The sequence below is a fragment of the Trichosporon asahii genome (assembly GCF_000293215.1).
Source record: "Trichosporon asahii var. asahii CBS 2479 unplaced genomic scaffold scaffold00003, whole genome shotgun sequence".
Lineage (NCBI taxonomy): Eukaryota > Fungi > Basidiomycota > Tremellomycetes > Trichosporonales > Trichosporonaceae > Trichosporon > Trichosporon asahii.
The window spans coordinates 671586-690499 of NW_014040921.1; the positions used below are offsets into that span (position 1 = coordinate 671586).

Genomic DNA, 18914 nt, shown 5'->3' on the forward strand with positions numbered 1-18914 from the left:
TGCATGGGTTTTAGCCATATCTCACTGCTGCGGAGCTGCATACAAGGCTAACGTTGGCGTGACACTTCATTGGCATGACTGACTCTTTTCTTATGTCTATACAGCGAACTGAGAGGGGTCTATAAGCGTTCTGTACTGTACTTCTTCCTTCTATGTCGAGCACCTCTTAAGCGACAAGGCGCTTCCTTTCTCCCCACGAGTCGTCGACCTTGTTCAGCTCTCCCTGGAGGCGCTTTACGCCGTCCTTCCTCTCCTGGCGAGCATTCTTCCACTCGCTGGGGATGTTGACGCCGTCGAGATCCAGCAGGCCGCGGAGTAAGAGCTCCGACAGACGCGCGTGCTCGCGCTGCAGCGTCTCGAACGGCGGCACCTGCTTCGGCCGGTTGGTCGCCTTGGGATTCGTGAAGGAGACAAAGGTCGCAATGGCGGGCTCGAGCGGCTCGACGACGCCGTTGACGAGGTTCCGGATCCAGCTCGTCAGGACGTCCTCCTGGTCCGTCTCGGGCTGGACGTTCTTCTTCTTCACGACCTGCTGGGGCTTGGGCGCCGGCGGCTCGGGGCCCTTGCCCTCCTTGCCAACGAGCGCGAGGTCGGCTCCGTCCGTAATTCCGTACGAGGAGATCGTGAGCGATGGGTCCTTCAGAACGGCACCCTTATAGATGAGCTTGAGCTGAGAGGCGGGCACACCAGTCTGGTGCGACAGAGTCCCAATCAGCTGCGAGAGAGGCGTCAGGCTCGGATTCGGGATCGGAATGTTGAACCTGTTGTCAGCTACGAGCAGGAGACCACGGCTTGTAGGTGCTGCGTGGGGGCTAAGGTGGAGGCCACACTGTCGTCCTGCGCCCGCATGCCAGCGCCAGCGAACATGCGCTGTGCCGCATACATTCCTTCCCAAAAGTCTACTCACCGGTCACGCCCCCACTTGACGTGGACAGTAATCTGGCCCGAGTCGTTCTCCTGCTGCGCGCGCTTGAAGGGGTTCTTGAACTGGGACATGGCTGCTCGACCGCTCAACGGTGGCACTGGGGTGTCAGCTGGAAGTGCTACCGAACGCGAAGCTGAAATTAAGCTTTTGAACTCACCGATGGAATCGAATGCTGAGAACGACAGGTTGGGCGGTTGGGTAGGGAAGTAGAGGGGAGAATAGTTGTCGCGGTGAACTCGCGGTGATTCCGACGCGCCAAAAGATCCATGGCACACCGTCATCATCCACCGCTTGGCCTTTGCGGCCTGGCCTCCACTCCGCGCTGGCGGGCTAAGCTGAGTAGGCCGAGACGAGGCGGGACCTAATGGAGTCATGAGCGGGGTTCGCCTGACCTCCGCGTCTGGCCTCCACTCCTGTTATTGCTTGGCGCTGAGATGTGCAGCCAGAAGAGACGGTCCAAAGTGACAGAGGCGCAGAGAAAGGTAGTAAATGAGAGATGGAGAGATGCATGCACACCCGGTTTGAATATCCTACAACATATGCTCATGAGATTATGACAAGCTTGTTACTTCCACAGACCCGAGAGGCGCGTCTTAATGCTCTCCCAGTCGTCGAGCGCGGGCCGGGCGTCAATGTAGAACGCCATCTTCTGCGGGTTGTTCGGGTCGGGCTTGCCTGTGTAGAAATCAATCACGTAGCGAATCTGCGTCCCACAGCGGTCCACGATCCAGTCGTGGCGGTCGAACGGAGGGGTGTATCTGCTGTTAGCTGCCCGATTCCGAGTCAGACAATCCAGCTCCCAAAGCCTCAACTCACCCGAACATGGTCTTGATCCAAGCCTTCGGCGAACGCTCCTTAGGCCTTCCGACAAAGCTAGTCAAGCGAACTCCACCACAGCGGTCCCCACCCTTGCCGGCTTCCCACATAAGAATGTCCTCCCAAGCCTTCTCGTTGACAGCGTTGTGGATCGGGACGATCGTGCGCATGTCGGCTTGGCGCGGCTTGTGGTTCTTGCGTAGCATCGCGTTGAAAAATTGCTGCTCAGAGGGGTACACCCACTTGTCGGTCTGCTCCTCCTCGGGCGTCGGAAGCGCTGCCTGCTCCGAGTTGTGCGTGTACTGGCTATGCGAGGAGCGGGGAATCGACGAGATCTCGCGCTCCGTAGAGAGCTGGGCACGCTGCGGCCTAGCGGGAGCAGCCTTCGAGGCCTGTTCGGCCACATCGGTCCAGACCTTGCGCGCATCGTCGTTAACGGGGCACGCATCGGCACCCATGCCGGCCGGCACTGGCGGGTGGTCCGCCGGCATCGCAGCCGCGGGCTTGGCGTGCATGCCTTCGGGGCACGTCTTTGGGGCCGCAGGCGTCGCCTGGGTCGAGTCGGCGCCGACGTTGAACTTCATGACCGATGGTGTGGTGGCAAAGAGATAACAGGGAAGACGAACAGAGCACAAGAACCGATTGAGATCGAGAACCAAATCTCGGAGGATCGGGCCTCTCCTTGGGTCATCTCAGGCGGGGAAGGCTCTGACTTTTCTGCGGAAGCAAGTCGCATATCCGTGCCTGAGCTTCGGCCTCGCGTGGCCCAGGAACCGGACCCTTCCTCGCAATCTCAGGCTGTTGCGTAACGGTACGCAGGCAGGCGCCAGGTCAGAGAGGCGAGACTGAGCATCACTGTGCATTGTCAACATCGGTCAACCTTCCCTCGACGACGGCGCCGTCTGCACGACCTATGGCGGCGAACAATCAGCAGCAGGAGCCCTCCTCGGGGAGCTTCAATGCTGCGCCCCCGTTCGATACGAGTCGCTTCGCGCTGCTGCAGCGTCACCGTTCTGGTGGCCAGGGCTCGATCGGCCGCGCTGTTGACGGCGGTCCCCGCGACGAAGCCGACGCCGGCCCACCCACCGGCGGACAAGATGGTGTCTCCCTCGGCCAGATCAAGAATGCTCAGATGGCGGCCAAGCAGAAGGTACAGCTGTGGTAACTTGCGTTAGCTGACCATGCAGACGCAGCGATTCGACTTCCGATATGACGACACCGACACAACCATGAATGAGCTCGACGAGTTCTACCCCTACATTGAGATGAGCCAGGTTGCGCAGATGCACACACGCTTTGAGGGCTCGTTTGACGGAGAATGGACGTCGGCCTCCGCTACCAAGCGTCGGGCGTACATTGAGACGCAGCTCGAGTACCTCGAATCACCGGTTAGCGACACGCGACGAGCAGCTCAAGGACGCCTGCTTTACCTTCTGCAAGGTGAGCTTGAGTTGAACTGCGGAAGAGCTGACCCCAGGTTGCTTCGCGGAGACAACTTCCCCGAGTATGCAGCTGCATTGGATTATTGAGAATGCCAAGATGATTCGGTCGCTCGATGGCATTTCCACCCTAGTCTATGGCCTGCGCGACGCGGCTCGAAGATATGATGCTAATGAGTAGGTTGAACTATCTTCGTATCCATCTAACCTGGCAGTGTGATGGAGAAGCCGGGAAGCGGCGGTGCCCCAGCCCCGGGTACCCGCGAACGTGCTGGGTCCACGAACCTAGTCTCGGTCGACCCATACGACGTCAACAGTGCTGAGCTCATGGACGTCCTCGCGATGCTCTACTTTATTGTCGAGGTATTCCGCTCTGACGAGACGTTTGGCGATGAACTCATGGCGATGGACCCGCCGCTGCCCCTAATGCTGGTCGGCATGGTTGCGGGTTTGAAGGACAAGAAGGTCCCGAAGGGTTACCCTGTCAAGAAGGTGTTACTCTTGCTCTGGAAAACTCTTCTCGCCTGTCTGGGAGGGATGAATGAGGCTGCCAAGACGAAGGCGCTCTCGCGAGAGCTGGAGGGTTTGGGTCCTGAGAAGAAGGGTGAGTTGAATGTTTCCGCGGTCCCCTTCGCTAATATCAGACTTCACCCGCGCTACGCCAATGGACGTTGCGACCTGGCGACGAGACACCTCGACCAAGTACCCGACCTTTGCTCCTCCGCCGTCAGTACCATCAGGCGTCCCAACGTCCACCGAGTCGTTGGCAGAGAGCGTTCGGCCGCTGCCGAATCGACCGAATTACCACTCAACCGAGATCCCGGAGAGCTCATCTGCGCCCTTCAGCGGCATGCCGCAGCCTGGTATTCCTGCTCCCACGCCACCGCAGACACCGCAGCAACGCCCGAAGAAGCTGCAGTTCCAAACGGATCCGACACGTCCGTTCGTCTTCCCTTACTCGCAAACATCTACGGGACCACCTACCAGTCTGGTTCCGTATGCGATCGCTGAGGCGGACAAGCTGTACAACTCGCACTTGTTCGTTTCGCTTGGTTTGTATCAACTGTGGAAGGCGAGGGAAGACTGCATGCGGGAAGAGCGCGGACTCGGCGCCTCTGGTCTGATCGGGTTCTCGAGCCTCAGGATAGACGACGAGGATGATGAGGCCGCTGAGCAAGCCATGCGACGCGATTGGAAGTACGAGGAGGAAGAGATGAAGGCTCAGGAGAAGGGAGATACGGCTGGAGTCAAGCTCGCACAAGAGAAGCGAGCTGCTTCTCGTCGCCTGTACCGCGTTGAGGTCATCTACGTAAGTTGATGTTTTCGATGATTCGCTAACTTTCAGCGCTCGATGCTTCCAATGATGCAGAACGCTGTCATCGTCCTGCTGAAGCTGCTCCTGGCTACGGTGACGGGAACAGGAGCGCAGGGAAGCCAGTTAAGCACAGGTGGCATGGCTCCGCCACTCGGCTCTCCAACACAAGACATGCCGCCTCAGCAGGAGGCGCTGCCGCCTCCGACGAAGGAGGAGATCGACATTGCTCGTCACCGTGAGATCACATCCAAGGCTGTCTCGGCGATCATTCTGCTGCTCCTCAAGTGGTTCAAGGCCTCTCACATCCTCAAATTCCATCACTTGACGCAACTGCTGCTTGACTCGAACTGCCTTGTGCTCGTGCTCAAGATCTTTGGTCTACAGGAGCTCTCGCAGATGGTGCAGACGAAGAACGAGATGCCTGAGTGCAGCTTCTTCCAGTACCTACATCTGAACGCCTCCAAGGCAGCACGGGAGAAGACTGCCGAGCCTGAGCCGCCCGTCGAGAACTCGGTCAAGGTGACGGAGGAGAACGGCGAGGAGGTCGAGGTTATCACCGACTACTCGTGGCGCAACTTCTTTGCCGCGATCAATCTCGTCAAGATTCTGCAGAAAATCACAAAGCACCGTGTTCACCGCATCCTGCTCATGTGCCAGTATAAGAGCTCTGCGATCTTGAAGCGCGTCCTGCGCGTGAACCACCCCATGCTTCAGCTGCAGGTACTCAAGCTCGTAAAGAGCCAGATGCCATACTTTGGCCGCAAGTGGAGATCGAGTGAGTTACAGCGTAAGTTGACTGAACTGACATGCAGCGAACATGAAGATCATCACCTCGATCTACCTGAACTGTCGCCCGGAGCTGCGCAACGACTGGTTAGTCGGTGTCGAAGCAGACCTCGAGGCGGAAGACCAGCTCGTCGGCATTCCACAGGAGCACGCGCTTCGCTCTCTTATTTCGTTCTACAACAAGCAGAACTACGCCGCACACATGGCGCCCTCCATGCCAGACGAGTCCTACCGGCGGATGGAAAGTGGTGGCTTCCTTGACCACGCCCCGCTCAGTCCAAACCGGCGGCGGTCGCGGCTCGACTCGCTCGCGAGTACCGAGGAGCTCTTCGATGCCAGAGGTGACCCGCATCTGCCTTACAACCCTGACGGCATGATCGAATTCTGGATGCACGAGTACGAGGACATCCTGCGAGATGTGTTCGGCGACGGTACGCGCGACGAGTGGGCCGACACAGGCAGCCCTGCCAGCCCTGCCGCGCCCGGTCCAGCCGAGGGCCGAAATGACGCAGCGTGGATCCGTCTCGGAGAATTAATGCGTGCCCGTGGTGCGCCAGAGGACGACACGATCTCGGACAGCGAGAGTGTTGTCTCGGTCGGCGAGCTGGGTGACGATGCCCGCCTCGAGGCGGAGGCTGAGGGCCGCACCATGTTTGCAGCGATGCAGGAGCGCAAGCGGCGCACGTCGCAGGGCGACGAGAATACCTGGGAGGTGAGTTGTATGCACGACGAAAAGCTGACAGCAGCACATGAGCCCCACGACGATGAAGCTGCTCCCGCGCAGGCCCTCGGATCGCCGGCGCAGCTCCAGCGGTGGTTCGCCCCTCCGCCCCGTCATGGGCCTCGGGCCTGTGGAGGACCTCGACGTGTTCGAGGACGAGGAGCTCCCCGGCCCCATGCCCATCACGGAGGGCACGCCGGACGAGATCGAGCGCGACTTTGGTGCCGTCGACGAGGTCGAGTACTTCTACAACGCGTAGGCGGATCCGCCCACGACGAGAGGTGTAGCTTATGTCCGCCCAGGTACAGAGTAGTCACAGTGCAGTAGCAGAAGTAGCAACATAGATGCAAGTGTAAGCCAAATCAACCGCGTGAAGGAATGTGATTTTTGCATATCATAACAGTACAACTGGTAAGGACTTGGAGTAGTTCTCATACTTCTTTTATCTACTGATCCAGAATCTCGACCTCGTGGCGAGCAGCGGGCTCGGCGGGAAGGACAGGAGCGGCTCCCTCGGCGGGGGCGACAGCATTAACCTCATCGACAACAACGGCGGCTGGCTCGGCGGGCTGAGCGGCGGCGGCGTCGGGTTGGGGCTGCGCCTGCGCAGCCATCTGAACGAGCACTTCACGACCGGGGTCGTTCAGCGGCTGGCGGCGCTTGTACTTGTCGCGGAAGCGCCTCCAGACCTCCTGCCAACCCTCGACGCTGCGCCACTTGCGGTCCTGGAGCCAGCGGCGGCCCCACGTCCTCGCCTCCTGGGTCTGAGTGACCTGCTCGCGGGTGGGCTCGACAATCTCGCTCTCCACGAAGCGCAAGCCAAACATGGCACAGGCATGTAAGGCGTCGTAGACCTGGACGATCGAGTTGGCGACGCCAAGCAGGACGAACCCGACAATGATGCTCCGCGAGCCGCCGAGCGCACTCAGGACGGGGTCTAGGCTGATCACGCCCGAGAGCGAGATGGTGTAAATGAGCTGGAGAGGGGCGAGGAGGCGAAGCGAACCAAGGAGCGAGAGAGCGGACAAGGCACCCAGCAGCGCCACGCCGAGAAGGAACCGAAGAATGAAGTCTAACATCAGGGGCGAGACCCAGCGCGAGCCCTCGAACATGTCGAATGCCTGGGCCGTGATCGCGATGAAGGCGTTGATGCTGTCGTCGATCAAGTCGAGAATGAAGGTCGCACCGCCCATGTACACGACCATGGTGCCGTCCTCCGACTCCCACGTAGAGCCCATTGCAGAGGATGAGTGGCTTCCCTTCTGGTACAGGTTCAGGAGGAAGTGGAGGAGGAAGTGCCCCGTGATGAGGGACATCGAAATGAAGGTCGCTGCCGTGGCGAGGCTCAGCGCGCGCGAGGACAGGATGAAGTCGCCCCACTTGCCCCGGCGCAGGACATAGGTGTACTTGCACTGCGGACACTCGAGGAACGTCTTGCTGTTCTTCGCGCGCCACATCGCTAAACACTGCACGTGCACGTACCGCATCGAGCCGGAGCAGAGGCACGGCGACATGAGCCGCCCCATCTCGCCCTCCTCGTCCACGCCCCCGAAGCAGATTCTGCACGAGCGCTCCTTTCCTTCCTCGTCGATTACGCCAGCGCCCGTGGTACCGGGAGCGGTGCCGGGGGCAGTCGCGTTGGCGGCCGTGCTGTCAGCCGCATTGGCAGGCGGTGTGTCCTTGGAGCCGGTCTCAGCCGACTGGGCCGCAGGGTTTATTTCTAGCGCAGCGGCGCTGGCACCGTCAGCTGGCGTGGAAGATTGGAGCGCTGCGTCCTGCCCTCCTTCATCTGGCAGCGGCACCGTCGGTGTCGGTGTGAGCTGCTCCTGCATCGAGTTCTTGGGTTGGGTGTCAAACGAGTGTGCTGTACTTGCGCCAGTGCTGGGGTATTCGCCGGCGGCCGGCCCTGAGGCGGCGACGTTGCCGGGCTCGGGCTCCCCCAGCTGGTCGGCGGCCTCGCGCTCGGCGTGTGCGACGTTGCGTCGGCGGAGCTGGTGCTCGAGCTCGGAGTCTATCCTAGACTCGTCGACGTGCGAGCCCTCGCGCTCCAGGCGCTCCGGATACGTTGCAGACATGGTGGTGGGGTGTTGAGAAGGCGATGGAGAGATTGCGGTAATTAGTTCGGTCGGGCTTTAGCTGGGTGGAGATCTCAAGCGGCCCCGCTACGAGCCGCCTGCCTGCGCGGATCAGGGGTGTCAGCCAGGCACGACTGCCCCAGCGAAGCCTCCGTCGCCACTCTGCTTGTGTGGTTCGTACCCTCGTCACCGTCATCGGCCGACTTTTGAGTCTGCACTCTTCCTCACTCACATTCACATACCTCATAACATCGACATGAGCGGAGCACCGACATCATACTCCAGTCTGAAGGACTTCAAGCGCGGCAAGTCCCTCCGCGAGCCACGCGCTCCGCCTCCGCCCGGAGGGTACAAGAGCTCGGGCTGGAGCGGCTCGAACTCTAACAGAGGCTACGGCGACGAACACATTTCGGCGTCGACCGGCTACATTCCCCCGGTCTCGAGCCACACGCCATCGCCGGGTCCCTCGACGCCGAGCGAGACCTCTGAGCGCAAGGGCTGGTTTGGCCGCTCGTCTTCGACCGACGTTCACCCAACGACGTCAGCGACGTCTGACAAGAGTGGAGGCGGTGGCTGGTTTGGGCGCTCGTCATCACCGGCTCAACAGCCCGGGCGCACGGCGTCGCCCGCGCAGGGCAACGGTATTCGCAACTCGACGCTTCCTAGCCATGCGCGCGAAGCTAGTGGCTCGTCGCGCATCCCGAACGGTACGACGCACGAGAAGGAAAAGTCTGGCGGCTGGGGGCTTCCTTTCGGTCACAAGGAGGAGAAGAAGGAGCCCAAGATGGGCCGCGGTGGTCGCATTCAGCGCTACGTCCCGCCGAGTGAGCGCGAGGTGGGCGAGGAATTCACGGGTCGCCCAATGCGCAACCACTCGCACCAGTACACCGAGGACGAGATTGATGAGAACGTCCCCGGCGGCGTGAAGAAACCCCAGACCTGGACTGAATGGGGAAACGAGCAGGTCAAGTGGGCGCGCGAGACGGCCAACGAGACTGGTGTTGCGGCGCAGAAGCAGTGGCAGCAGGCTACCAGCGGCGACACCCGCGACCGAGTAAGTATCCCTGTCGCTAATCAGAGCACGTAATAGAAGCTGACGAGCAGGTCTTGACTGGAGTCGGAAACGGGGTCACAAAGGCCGCTGGTACCGCGATCAAATACACCGGCAAGGGCATCTGGGCTATCGGTAAGGCCGCTACGCGATAGCAGCAACCATCTTTGCATCGCCCACCCCCCCGTGCCCATAATCATGTGGCCCTGCGATTCTGTATGTTGTAGACAATGAAATTGTGCACTCGCACACACCTGCATCACTAGTATCAGCTCTTCATCTCTGCATCCATCATTGCACCTTTCGCACCCTTCTTGCCCTTCCAGTGGCTCGCTGTACGCACTGACACCATTGCCAAGACGCCTCTCCAGCAAGGGCGAAACGACCTCCACAGCCGCCTACATTTTAGGTTCAAGGCAGTGAGGGAGACATTGCGTCAGATCCACGTGGCCAGTTTTGTCACGTGACTCCCATCGATTTCTGAATGTTGCTGGTTTCGCGTCCACTCCAGGAGAGCATCATCAGCGTCAACACACACAGTCACGACAACGCAAGCAAGCATGTTCAAGGTCTCGAGGATAGCGCCACCGCCAGAGTATGAGCCTAAGATGGTTGAGGAGGACGAGAACGGAATGGAGCTCGACGGGCCTGCCGGCAGCAGCGTCGTCACGCCCGGCGAGGGCATTGCGAGTTCTAAGGAGTACATGAGGTGAGTATATCTTCCTTTTGACCGCAGGCTGCGTCTCTCCCTTGCAGAGATACTTTTGAGCTTGTTGATCTGAGGCATTAGGGCGCATGAAGTCCGCTTGAGACTCACAGCTCCCCTGTGACCTGGAAACTTTGGCGCACCAAATCCTCTTCCTCGGGTAACGGGGAAGATGCCCGCCAGACTCGCAGTTCCTCTGCCGACAGGCAAGCTGACAAACAGAGGACATGGAACCTACGTTGAAAACGACACGATCACGTCGTCGGTCGCGGGCACGCTGGAGCGCGTGAACAAGCTGATCAGTGTTCGACCGCTGAGCACTCGTTATGTGCCTGAAGTTGGAGATCTGGTGATCGGCCGCATCGTCGAGGTTGCGGGACAACGTTGGAAGGTTGAGGCGAACGCGCGTCAGGACGCCGTGCTCATGCTGTCATCCGTGAACCTGCCCGGAGGAGTGCAGAGGCGAAAGGTCGAAAGCGATTCGCTGAAGATGCGCGAGTTCCTCGCTGAAGGCGATGTGAGTATTTCTCATCTGTTCCATGTTATCCTTTCAGCTGTCAGCTATCTAAGGAGACAAACAGCTTAGATCAGGGCAATGTGATGACGCTAACGCTCTAGCTGCTCGTCGCCGAGGTGCAGGCGTTCTTCTCGGACGGCGCAATGTCTCTCCACACCCGTTCTTTGAAGTACGGCAAGCTGCGCAACGGCATGTTGCTGTCGCTCTCTCCGCGTCTGATCCGACGACTCAAGAGTCACTTCGTGCACCTCCCTGCGCCCTGCGGACCGCACGGCGTCGACGTCATTCTCGGCCTGAACGGCTATGTGTGGGTATCGCTGGGCTCGAAACAGTCGAGGGAGGGCGCCGAGGGCCTGGAGTCGGAAGGCGTGTACCGAAACGACAACGACGAGATGGACGCCGAGGACCGCGCGGCGATCACGGACGTCGCAAACGTGATCTCGATGCTGGCAGCACACGACGTCCCGCTGTCCGACACGCTCATCGCTGAGGGATACGCTTGGCTCAGAGAAGTGGGCGTCACACCAGGCTCCCCCGCCAGCAAGGAGCTGGGCGACCGCCTCGTTCGCGAGCTGGCCCTCACGGAGTAATCGCATCAAGCTGTCCTTGGCTCGGCGCACGTCATGTACGGAACAAGTGCGCCATCGTTGGCCACTGGCACGTGAACATGGACGAGGGAGGTGGGGCCAGATCCGCTGCGTGGTTGTGGGATGTGGAATGTGCTGCGCAGCGGCGTCTGCGTCACATTGAGGGGGTGCTGACCGGTTTGGCGGCGCCTCGTCTCCGATCAGGCGCACGTAACAATGGTCACGCCCACTGCGCAGTGAGTCACTTGCTGACACGCATGGTGCGGACGACGAGGTGACACTCGAGTGGGTCGGAGGCGTCGAGGGGGTGGTGTGTTGCATTCAGTCCTCGAGTCGAGGCTGGCTGAAACACAGCGTGGCATGGCATGGTTAGTGGATGGGTGGGTAGTGGAGGGGCATGGATCTGCCGGCAGATTTGCAGATTGCCTCGGGTTGGATGAGGTATGGGGTGCTCGCTTGGCAGTCACACAGACGCGAATTAGAGAAAGGAGGCGACAGAGATAGCCGCGCCCCCTACACGCCGGCCGAAGGCGCGGCCGAATGATTGGCCAGGCCAAGCTATGTAACATCACAGGATAAGTTCTACCGTGTACATGCATATGATCGAAGCATTAGAGTTGATCGACCTACGAGAGACGGTGCGGGGCATCCAGGCTGGGCATCTGGGGGGCGAGGTGTGTGGGCGTGGCTCCAAGGAGACAGGTACAGAGAGGTACAGTGGCCTCCGCAGGCAGGTACCAGACAGCTGAGAAGGGTGACAGTTGGAGGCTCGATCGCATTGCGATTCAAGGACTCAGAGTCTGCGATGACATCGTTGGCAGACCCAGTGGCCGGCATGGTGCATGTTTCTAGTTGTCAGGATCTTGAACCCACAAACGTGTGCGCCGTGTTGCAGGAATCGGTAGTGATCACGCGGTGCTCAGAAGCCGAGAGGCGCGGCAACTCTTCGGCAGCGGCACGACAGCGCACGACAGCAGCAGACGGCGAGACGGAGCTGGCAAACTCCGCGTCAGATCTCAGGTGTCTGAGACGCCGATGCGGAATGTCACCTGTCTGATGTGCTCACTTGTCGCAGAGTACGCCAGGAGAGAAGGAAAACGCCAGGATAACGTGAACGAAACCTGCGAGTGCCTGCAGTGGTTGCCTCGTCTTAGCGCAGGTTATTGCAGGATGTGCATGTTAAGCACTGAATACAAACCCACTTTAGACGAAATCTACCAGAATGCAGCAGTAGGCGAAGGCCACCGTAGTCAGCGTTGGACAATTCAATGGCCCAAGACTGCCCTCGTATTAGACGCACTGGTCCAGGAACTGATGTTCGAAGGACCTTGCAAAGTCAGGACTATAGCAGTGTCGACAGGCGATCAGGATTGCAGACAAGCGACACACGAGTGCTGGTGAATGGGGCCTTTGGGAGGCGTCAGGATGCCCTGGGTTAGAAGTCTGGAATATTGAATTCAGGCATTGACAGAACCCCTCATCTGAAAGCCTGGCACTCCAATAAATCTCATGAACGTCGCGACTATCTTTCTGGCCGAAGTCACTTTGTATCAGCGAGATTGCTGCGAAGTCCTGCACCCGTACCTGTGCCAGTCTGCCTGAGCGCCGCCAGGCTGCTCAGCTGCACCGCCGGTAGTGCTTGTGGGCAGACCTCCGCGAGGGTGACGGCGCCACAGCAGCGCCTCAGTGAGTCGCACCGAACGCCTTAAGACGCCAGCCCGCGCCGTACGAACGCCAACCAAGCCAGGCGGCGCCACTTCCACTGCTGATATCCGACGCAAAGGGAAGCGGGCATGTTGGTCGTGTCGACAGTCTGACTGCGGGTCTGGCTGGCACGATCGCTATGAGGCATTTGAGAGACGGCCAAGGGCCACCCACTGTCTCGACTTTGGCCGTTCGCACGTCCTACGGTCTCCTCTGAGTGTTCTCGCCCCGCCTGACATCATCTGGCGCACTGGCGTTCTCTGTGTTTGGCAAGCACCGTTCACCCGACGGTCCACCGACTCACAGCTGGCGCTTGGCAAATGGCGACCACAGACGTGCGCCGAAGCCGAAATCCGCAAAGGACCGTACGCTTCGTCCGACAGTAACCCCGATGCTAAGTCTGCCTTGTTTAGACTCTGTCGGCCGCAAAAGCTTGAACAGCATGAACCCCAGGGGCCCGCGGACTCGCTGCTGTGCCGAGCCGCCGAACGGTTCCTGCGATCACAATGCGCGGCGCACACCGCGCACCGCGGAGACAAGGCACTGCGGCTTGCGCGGCGCACCTCGACACTCGACAACAGATGGAGATTTGAATCCTGGGATGATAAACGACCAGGACTCACCAGGAATCTGGTCGTATTCACGGCGTTGCATCTCCTAGGCTTGGTTGATGACCTGAGAGGTACGATGCAGGAACACTCACAACCTGTGAGCAACTTGGTCGCCCATTCGACAGTGAAAGCTGGACAGGGCCATCGATGCTCACGGCCAGCCATGGCGCTCATTCATGCATATTCACGTTTCGGAACTTACCAATGTTGCAGGGCCACGCAGCTCCAGATCATCCTGAACAGGCGGAGAGCCACCCCGCATCGCATATCATTGCATTGCTGCTTCGTCTCGATGCCCGTTACTGTAGTTCGCTTGCCAGGCCGAACAGGCAGGAGGCACACGGCTGCTGACAGCCGTCTGCCAAGCTGCCACAGGACAGCAGGGACCAGGTGCCCCAGACTGACCGGAAGATAGGAAGTATTCCAGTCCCAGGACTTTGGGCCTCTTGGGTGGGGTTTCCCATCTCGCGCGCATATTTTGGGGTCTCGCCCGTGCGGCTCCGCTAATCTGCTTCCTAGCGAGCGAGCTACACTGCAGCGCATTGGTGTGCGCTTGTAGTTTCGGCCAGTGCACGCCCGCTCTTGCCCTGCAGCTGGGTTCACTGCCCCTTGGCCAACATCCGATATGTTGCAGCTTCTCTCAAGACCTTGTCTCTGCTTTGCCGTGCGCTTTGCCGTATCTCGGCGCACCTCGCGATGTGTGTGGACTCGCTCCGGAACCGGGCAAAAAGGTGCTGTTGTATGTAACATTTCCTTAACACCCAACATGGGCGCGTCCCGAGACTTCTGGCCAGCACTCCGGGTGCGTCCGCGCTACTCGGCACGGACACGGCATGACTCATCTACGGTTGCGTGTGGTGCCGTGAACGAAAATAGCGTTTCGCTAAACTCTATTGTGGTCTTCGTACCTCCTGGCCGAGCTGGGGTACATCTTACAGCTGCAATCGGTCACCTGCGCGTGTCTGACGGCTGGCGACTGATGTCTCCGCTTCAAATGTCCGCTTGCTTCCCCTATTTCTATTCACGCCTGGGCATGTCCGTTCATGCCCGCCCATGCCCGCCGGACAGAACATGTGATCTGCATGTCTTGACCCGTGATTTTCCATTCAATAGCAGAAGCGCTAGAAGCCGAATAATGCAGCAGAAAGTCGTCAAAACGGCGCTAGTGGACGAGGCAAATCAGAGCACGCCGATAGCATACATGGAGACAGGTCGCGGCGTTAATGCGATTGACAAAGTGCTAATCGAGTGACACTCGGTCTTTACCGCCATCACCGTTGAGCCGCACTTCCCCTATGCAGATGTGCATGTACCGCCTAACAGGCTGGCCCGCACACAGAACGGGACAGCTTTCGGGCGAGCGCGAACTCGGATGGACCGAATGCTCTGAATAGATCAGGTTATCAGGCAGAGGTGATCCAAGCGTCAGGTGCAGGGAGCAAGGGTGGTGGCCTAACGGCCCATTGCGGGGGTGATTGGCGCACGGACGTTCCAAGTTGAGACCTACCTGAGTGGCGGCGCTCACCTCCTTCTCGCCTCGGAGAGATAATGCGTCGTCAAGAACGCAGTCATGGGGACGCAGTTTGCGCAAATGGAGGAAACGATGCAGAAACCTGGATGACAACACCCCAATTGTCCGTCGCACGTATACGACCTGCTGCAGCTTCGTTTCCGCATGCCGTCCGTCTCAGCCATGCGCTTCGATACGTACGACAAGGGACCGTGGCGTTATCGTCTGCCCGATGCACGACACGGTGGAGCGGCCAACTGATGAACATGACGAGGAGGCGAGGGATCAGCTGAGCGGCAGGCTAGGGAGACGAGATGGCGCTGGGGGCGCCGAACTGAGGCTTGTGCGATTTGGCAACGGTGGCAAGGGAGGTGTCAGACATACGTACACCTCCATGGAAGCTCCCAGAGGCCATCAACGGCCGTCCCACAACCCAAAGAGCAACAAGCTTTGTTCTCTCGCTTCTCTCGGACGGTTCGGTCCACGGAACTCGATCACGATTGACCCGACCCGCCGGGTGAAAGAGAATTCAGCAAACAAGGTTTGCCCTCCGAATCAGTGACGGTACACAAACACTGTACCTTCAGAGGACTGCAGAGCCTCGGCGTGAACCAGCAGCGGCCAGCTCGCAAGATGGGAGCACCCCAACTATGGAGTTCCGCAGCAGCAATTGCATGAGATAGCGAAAAGAGGATCAACAACTGAGCACGAGATGAACCTGCAACCGAACAAGATAGCCTTGAATTGTCCCTGGGCCCCATGTTGCCTGCTTGACGCACACGAATGCGACTAGTGCGCTCTTGCGAGGTTATATCGCCCTACAGTCATTCCTATGAAGGTGTGCAGGCAGACCCTTCTTCCAATTCAAGTCGAGACTATCGGTAAAGTGGAGGCGGGGTAGGGCTTCTCTGCGCTCAAGCAACTCAGGCGCGACGCGACGGCCGCGACGACCGAGACCGCCGACGGATCAAGGAAAAGGCCAGCAGAAGATCAACACAGCGGCGATATTGTCGAGGCACGCTACCTGATGATGGCTAACGAGACATCGAAGGGAAAGCACATCACGCTAACGTTCGTGGAGCATAGACGCAATACACTAGCGGCGACTACGGGTCGGGCATCCGCCGCATCTCGTGATGTAGTCGTCAGTGCCAAGTAATCTCGCAGCCGCGGGACTGGGACCCCATAGCACTTCGCAGGAGTTTGCATCTGTTACGTTTATTGATGAACCGGGATCTGTACGTTATGCGGTATCAGCGGCATAGGCACTGTCCTGCATGGAGCCTGTGCGCGTTCCTTGTTGTCCTTGCTGCGAACAACGGATGACGAACTGACACGGTAGAATCCGTGTCTGCAGTGCAAGTTGAACGGTGCCGTGGCGTCAGGTCCGGCAGGTCCGTCATGATCCGTCAGGAAAGCCAGGCGAGATAGGGTTTTCAGCGACTCACTTAGGCAGTGGGCTCAAGCCGTGATCGCACCTGGCCGCACGACCCGGCCGGGGTGCGGGGTCTGCTGGAAGCAACACAGGAGATTCACAGGAGAGTGCACAGGAGCCTGGCAGGAACACAGGGAAGGCGGCGTAGAACCACCCCGAATGCAGGAAACACGCCAAAAACGCCATCAAAGTCAAAAGGTAAGGAGCACCCCAGACTCTGAAAATAGTGCAGAGCCAGTTGAATGCTCACGAGGCGCCGGCTGGTCTGATTGGTGACATTGCTGCTCAACCAACCACCGATCACACTGAATACGGATCTTTGCCCTGCATACATGCCCTCGCAAGCCTTGTTTCTCCCGACTCTTCTGCGCAGAGGGGCCTGCCCTGGGTGTCCATCTCGCGACTGGCGACGATGACAACTGCCGAGTCGCCCTTGACGGCCGGACGATGCAGATGACCTTTGACACCTGAACCAGTCTCACCCCCGCTTCTTACGCTATGAGGCTCTGACAGGTATTGCACGGTTGTTCTGGCGTGCGCCGTACGCTCTTGCGCCGTAGCGCCGCCCGCGGTGTTCGCCCAGGTCCGGACGCCCTCGCCCATTACCGAGTCCCAGAAACGCCATAGACTTAGCCAGGCACTCCTGGCACACTGGAATTGTAGGCTTCGAGGCTAGTACCTAGGCGATTATCGAGGCCCCTCAATCGCTCGAGATCAGCACTCGACACGCGCCTGACCTGCGCCGTCCGCGTTGCCCTCTTGCGACCTGCGGCCTGCAGCCTTGAGGCCCTCTAACCCCTGACCGCCAGGCCGCTTGGTCTGCATGGATGACGACCTCGCTTCTTCCTTATAAACGACTGATAACAACCGTTCGAGGATCCTTTCCCCAGATCTTGCGATCCGACCACCCCTTCCCCCATCTTCTTGCGCAGTCACCATGGCCACTATCCCGGATCAGGACTCGCCGCCCCTTTCCCCGATCTGGACACCGACCGGTCTTGAGCCGTCCAAGAACGATTACTTCATGTCCGACAACTGGCTGCACAACGATCGCTCTGTCCTCGACCTGACCAGGCGGAACAGCGACTCGAAGCCGCACCTTGCGTCAGTCAGCCCCGCCAAACTTGCCAAGTCGCAGTATGTCACCTTTGCCACTGCTACCGAAACCCCCTGCTCTACGGACTCCAACTACTCTTCGTCGAGCGGTGAGCCGCCTTCGCCTGTCGAAAAGCGCTTCACCAGCTATCCTCGACCAGTCTCGATCCACACCAACCCCAAAACACCGACAATGGAGGAGATTGCGCCGGCTCTCCCGGAGTCACCCGACGTGGCCACTGCCGCATACCACACTCCTGTCTTGGGCGGTTCGCGCCACAAGAACACTCTACAGCGCAAGCTCGCCCCGAATCTGACCGAGTCTCTTGAGTTGCTGGTAGACGTGCACCACCGTCGGGACGCGGACCGTCTTCTCGCCGGATCTGGTTGTGACAAGCACTCGCCGTTACGCGCCGATGTGCTAGCCGCGTTGAAGCGCGATTCTGTCAACCGAAGCCGAACTTCCTTAGTCCCAAGCCTCAACCCTGCCAATACCCCGCTACCGCCCGAGCCTACTGTTCGAGGCCTCGGTTTGTACTCTGCCCCTAACCGGGGCACGGAGAGTGTCAGCGCTGTGTACGCTGTCACCTCCCGACCAGAGCGGGTGGCGCGCAGCGCTTCCACGCCAGCGGTGCAAAGTTCCTTAGCGCGTCACGCGACTGCCGAACGGGGTTTGAGCCTGTTGTCCATTAGCTCAACTGAGTCTCTCCGCAGAGGCAGTCTCACTACGAGCGGAACTGCTGAGAGCGTCCCCGCCCTTCCCAGTCTTCCCGAGGCTGGCCCTGTCGAGCACATCGCTTCGTACGCCGAGATCAAGGCTGCGCGCGCGGCCGCCGCAGCCGCCGATGCGCAGACCTTCGACTCGTCCGCTCCTCCTGCCGAGAAGCAGATGGACTACGCTGCTAAGCTCGAGCTCTTCGACGCCACCGGCAACCGTGTCCGGTTCGGAGACCTCTTGAGCCAGCGTACCCTCGTCATCTTCGTCCGCCACTGGTACTCCTCCTCTTGCGCCGAGTACGTGCGTGCCGTGGCTCATTCCGTCACCGACGACGTGCTCACTACCACCGAGACACAAGTGATCATTGTTGGCCACGGTTCGCCATCAATGATCCCCGGGTACCGCAAGCATCTCGCTTGTCCTTTCCCGATCTACACCGATCCGACTCGCAAGCTTCAAGACGCACTCGGCATCTTACCGGCGCCTCTTTCGGGCGACAGCCCCTCCCGTCAAAAGTTCCTTCTACGCCTTAACCGGGCGTTCGACATGTTCGTCGCTGCTGCAAAGATGACATCGTTCCGTGGTGGTGACCGGCGGCAGCTTGGTGGCGAGTTCATCATGATGGAGTCGTCGTGCTCGTTCGCGCACCGCATGCGCCTCCCCGCCGACCACACCCCTGTGCCCCAGCTCCTCAAGGCCATAACGAAGAAGGAAAACCGTCAATCGTACCGTGTCTCGATCAACGGCAAGAGTGTCAACAGCGTCCTCATCGGCCCGAACCCTTCCACCGCCAACTTCGGCATGATCGCTGCGCCTGTGCGGGAGGAGGCTCCCCGCCGCGAATCGCAGCGCTGGGAGGCTGAGCGTGGTCTCGCCATCTAGTGGAAAGTTGTGTGAATAGCA

The 18914-nt window shown here is 59.6% G+C and overlaps 7 protein-coding genes across 7 annotated transcripts; 5 read left to right on the forward strand and 2 right to left on the reverse strand.

Moving 5' to 3' along the window:
* Positions 1-166: 166 nt before the first annotated feature.
* Positions 167-2325, reverse strand: A1Q1_02089 (uncharacterized protein; the record flags this gene model as incomplete). The annotated part of the gene is made up of 5 exons (XM_014328619.1): positions 167-812; positions 908-1022; positions 1083-1286; positions 1505-1683; positions 1742-2325. The coding sequence occupies 5 exons, from the start codon at positions 2323-2325 to the stop codon at positions 167-169; spliced, it is 1728 nt and encodes a 575-aa protein (XP_014184094.1).
* A 329-nt stretch (positions 2326-2654) lies between these two features.
* Positions 2655-6261, forward strand: A1Q1_02090 (cell cycle arrest in response to pheromone-related protein; the record flags this gene model as incomplete). Its single annotated transcript, XM_014328620.1, has 7 exons — positions 2655-2891; positions 2935-3245; positions 3396-4118; positions 4168-4489; positions 4550-5270; positions 5374-5993; positions 6052-6261. 7 exons carry the CDS (start codon positions 2655-2657, stop codon positions 6259-6261), a joined length of 3144 nt encoding a protein of 1047 aa, XP_014184095.1.
* Positions 6262-6448: 187 nt separating this feature from the next.
* A1Q1_02091 (uncharacterized protein) lies at positions 6449-8077 on the reverse strand (the record flags this gene model as incomplete). The annotated part of the gene is made up of 1 exon (XM_014328621.1): positions 6449-8077. One exon carries the CDS (start codon positions 8075-8077, stop codon positions 6449-6451), a length of 1629 nt encoding a protein of 542 aa, XP_014184096.1.
* Positions 8078-8333: 256 nt separating this feature from the next.
* On the forward strand, positions 8334-9283 carry A1Q1_02092 (uncharacterized protein; the record flags this gene model as incomplete). The annotated part of the gene is made up of 2 exons (XM_014328622.1): positions 8334-9131; positions 9182-9283. 2 exons carry the CDS (start codon positions 8334-8336, stop codon positions 9281-9283), a joined length of 900 nt encoding a protein of 299 aa, XP_014184097.1.
* A 405-nt stretch (positions 9284-9688) lies between these two features.
* On the forward strand, positions 9689-9918 carry A1Q1_02093 (uncharacterized protein; the record flags this gene model as incomplete). Its single annotated transcript, XM_014328623.1, has 2 exons — positions 9689-9837; positions 9885-9918. 2 exons carry the CDS (start codon positions 9689-9691, stop codon positions 9916-9918), a joined length of 183 nt encoding a protein of 60 aa, XP_014184098.1.
* Positions 9919-10006: 88 nt separating this feature from the next.
* Positions 10007-10941, forward strand: A1Q1_02094 (exosome complex exonuclease rrp4; the record flags this gene model as incomplete). Its single annotated transcript, XM_014328624.1, has 2 exons — positions 10007-10351; positions 10453-10941. The coding sequence occupies 2 exons, from the start codon at positions 10007-10009 to the stop codon at positions 10939-10941; spliced, it is 834 nt and encodes a 277-aa protein (XP_014184099.1).
* A 6194-nt stretch (positions 10942-17135) lies between these two features.
* A1Q1_02095 (uncharacterized protein) lies at positions 17136-18893 on the forward strand (the record flags this gene model as incomplete). Its single annotated transcript, XM_014328625.1, has 1 exon — positions 17136-18893. One exon carries the CDS (start codon positions 17136-17138, stop codon positions 18891-18893), a length of 1758 nt encoding a protein of 585 aa, XP_014184100.1.
* Positions 18894-18914: the final 21 nt, after the last annotated feature.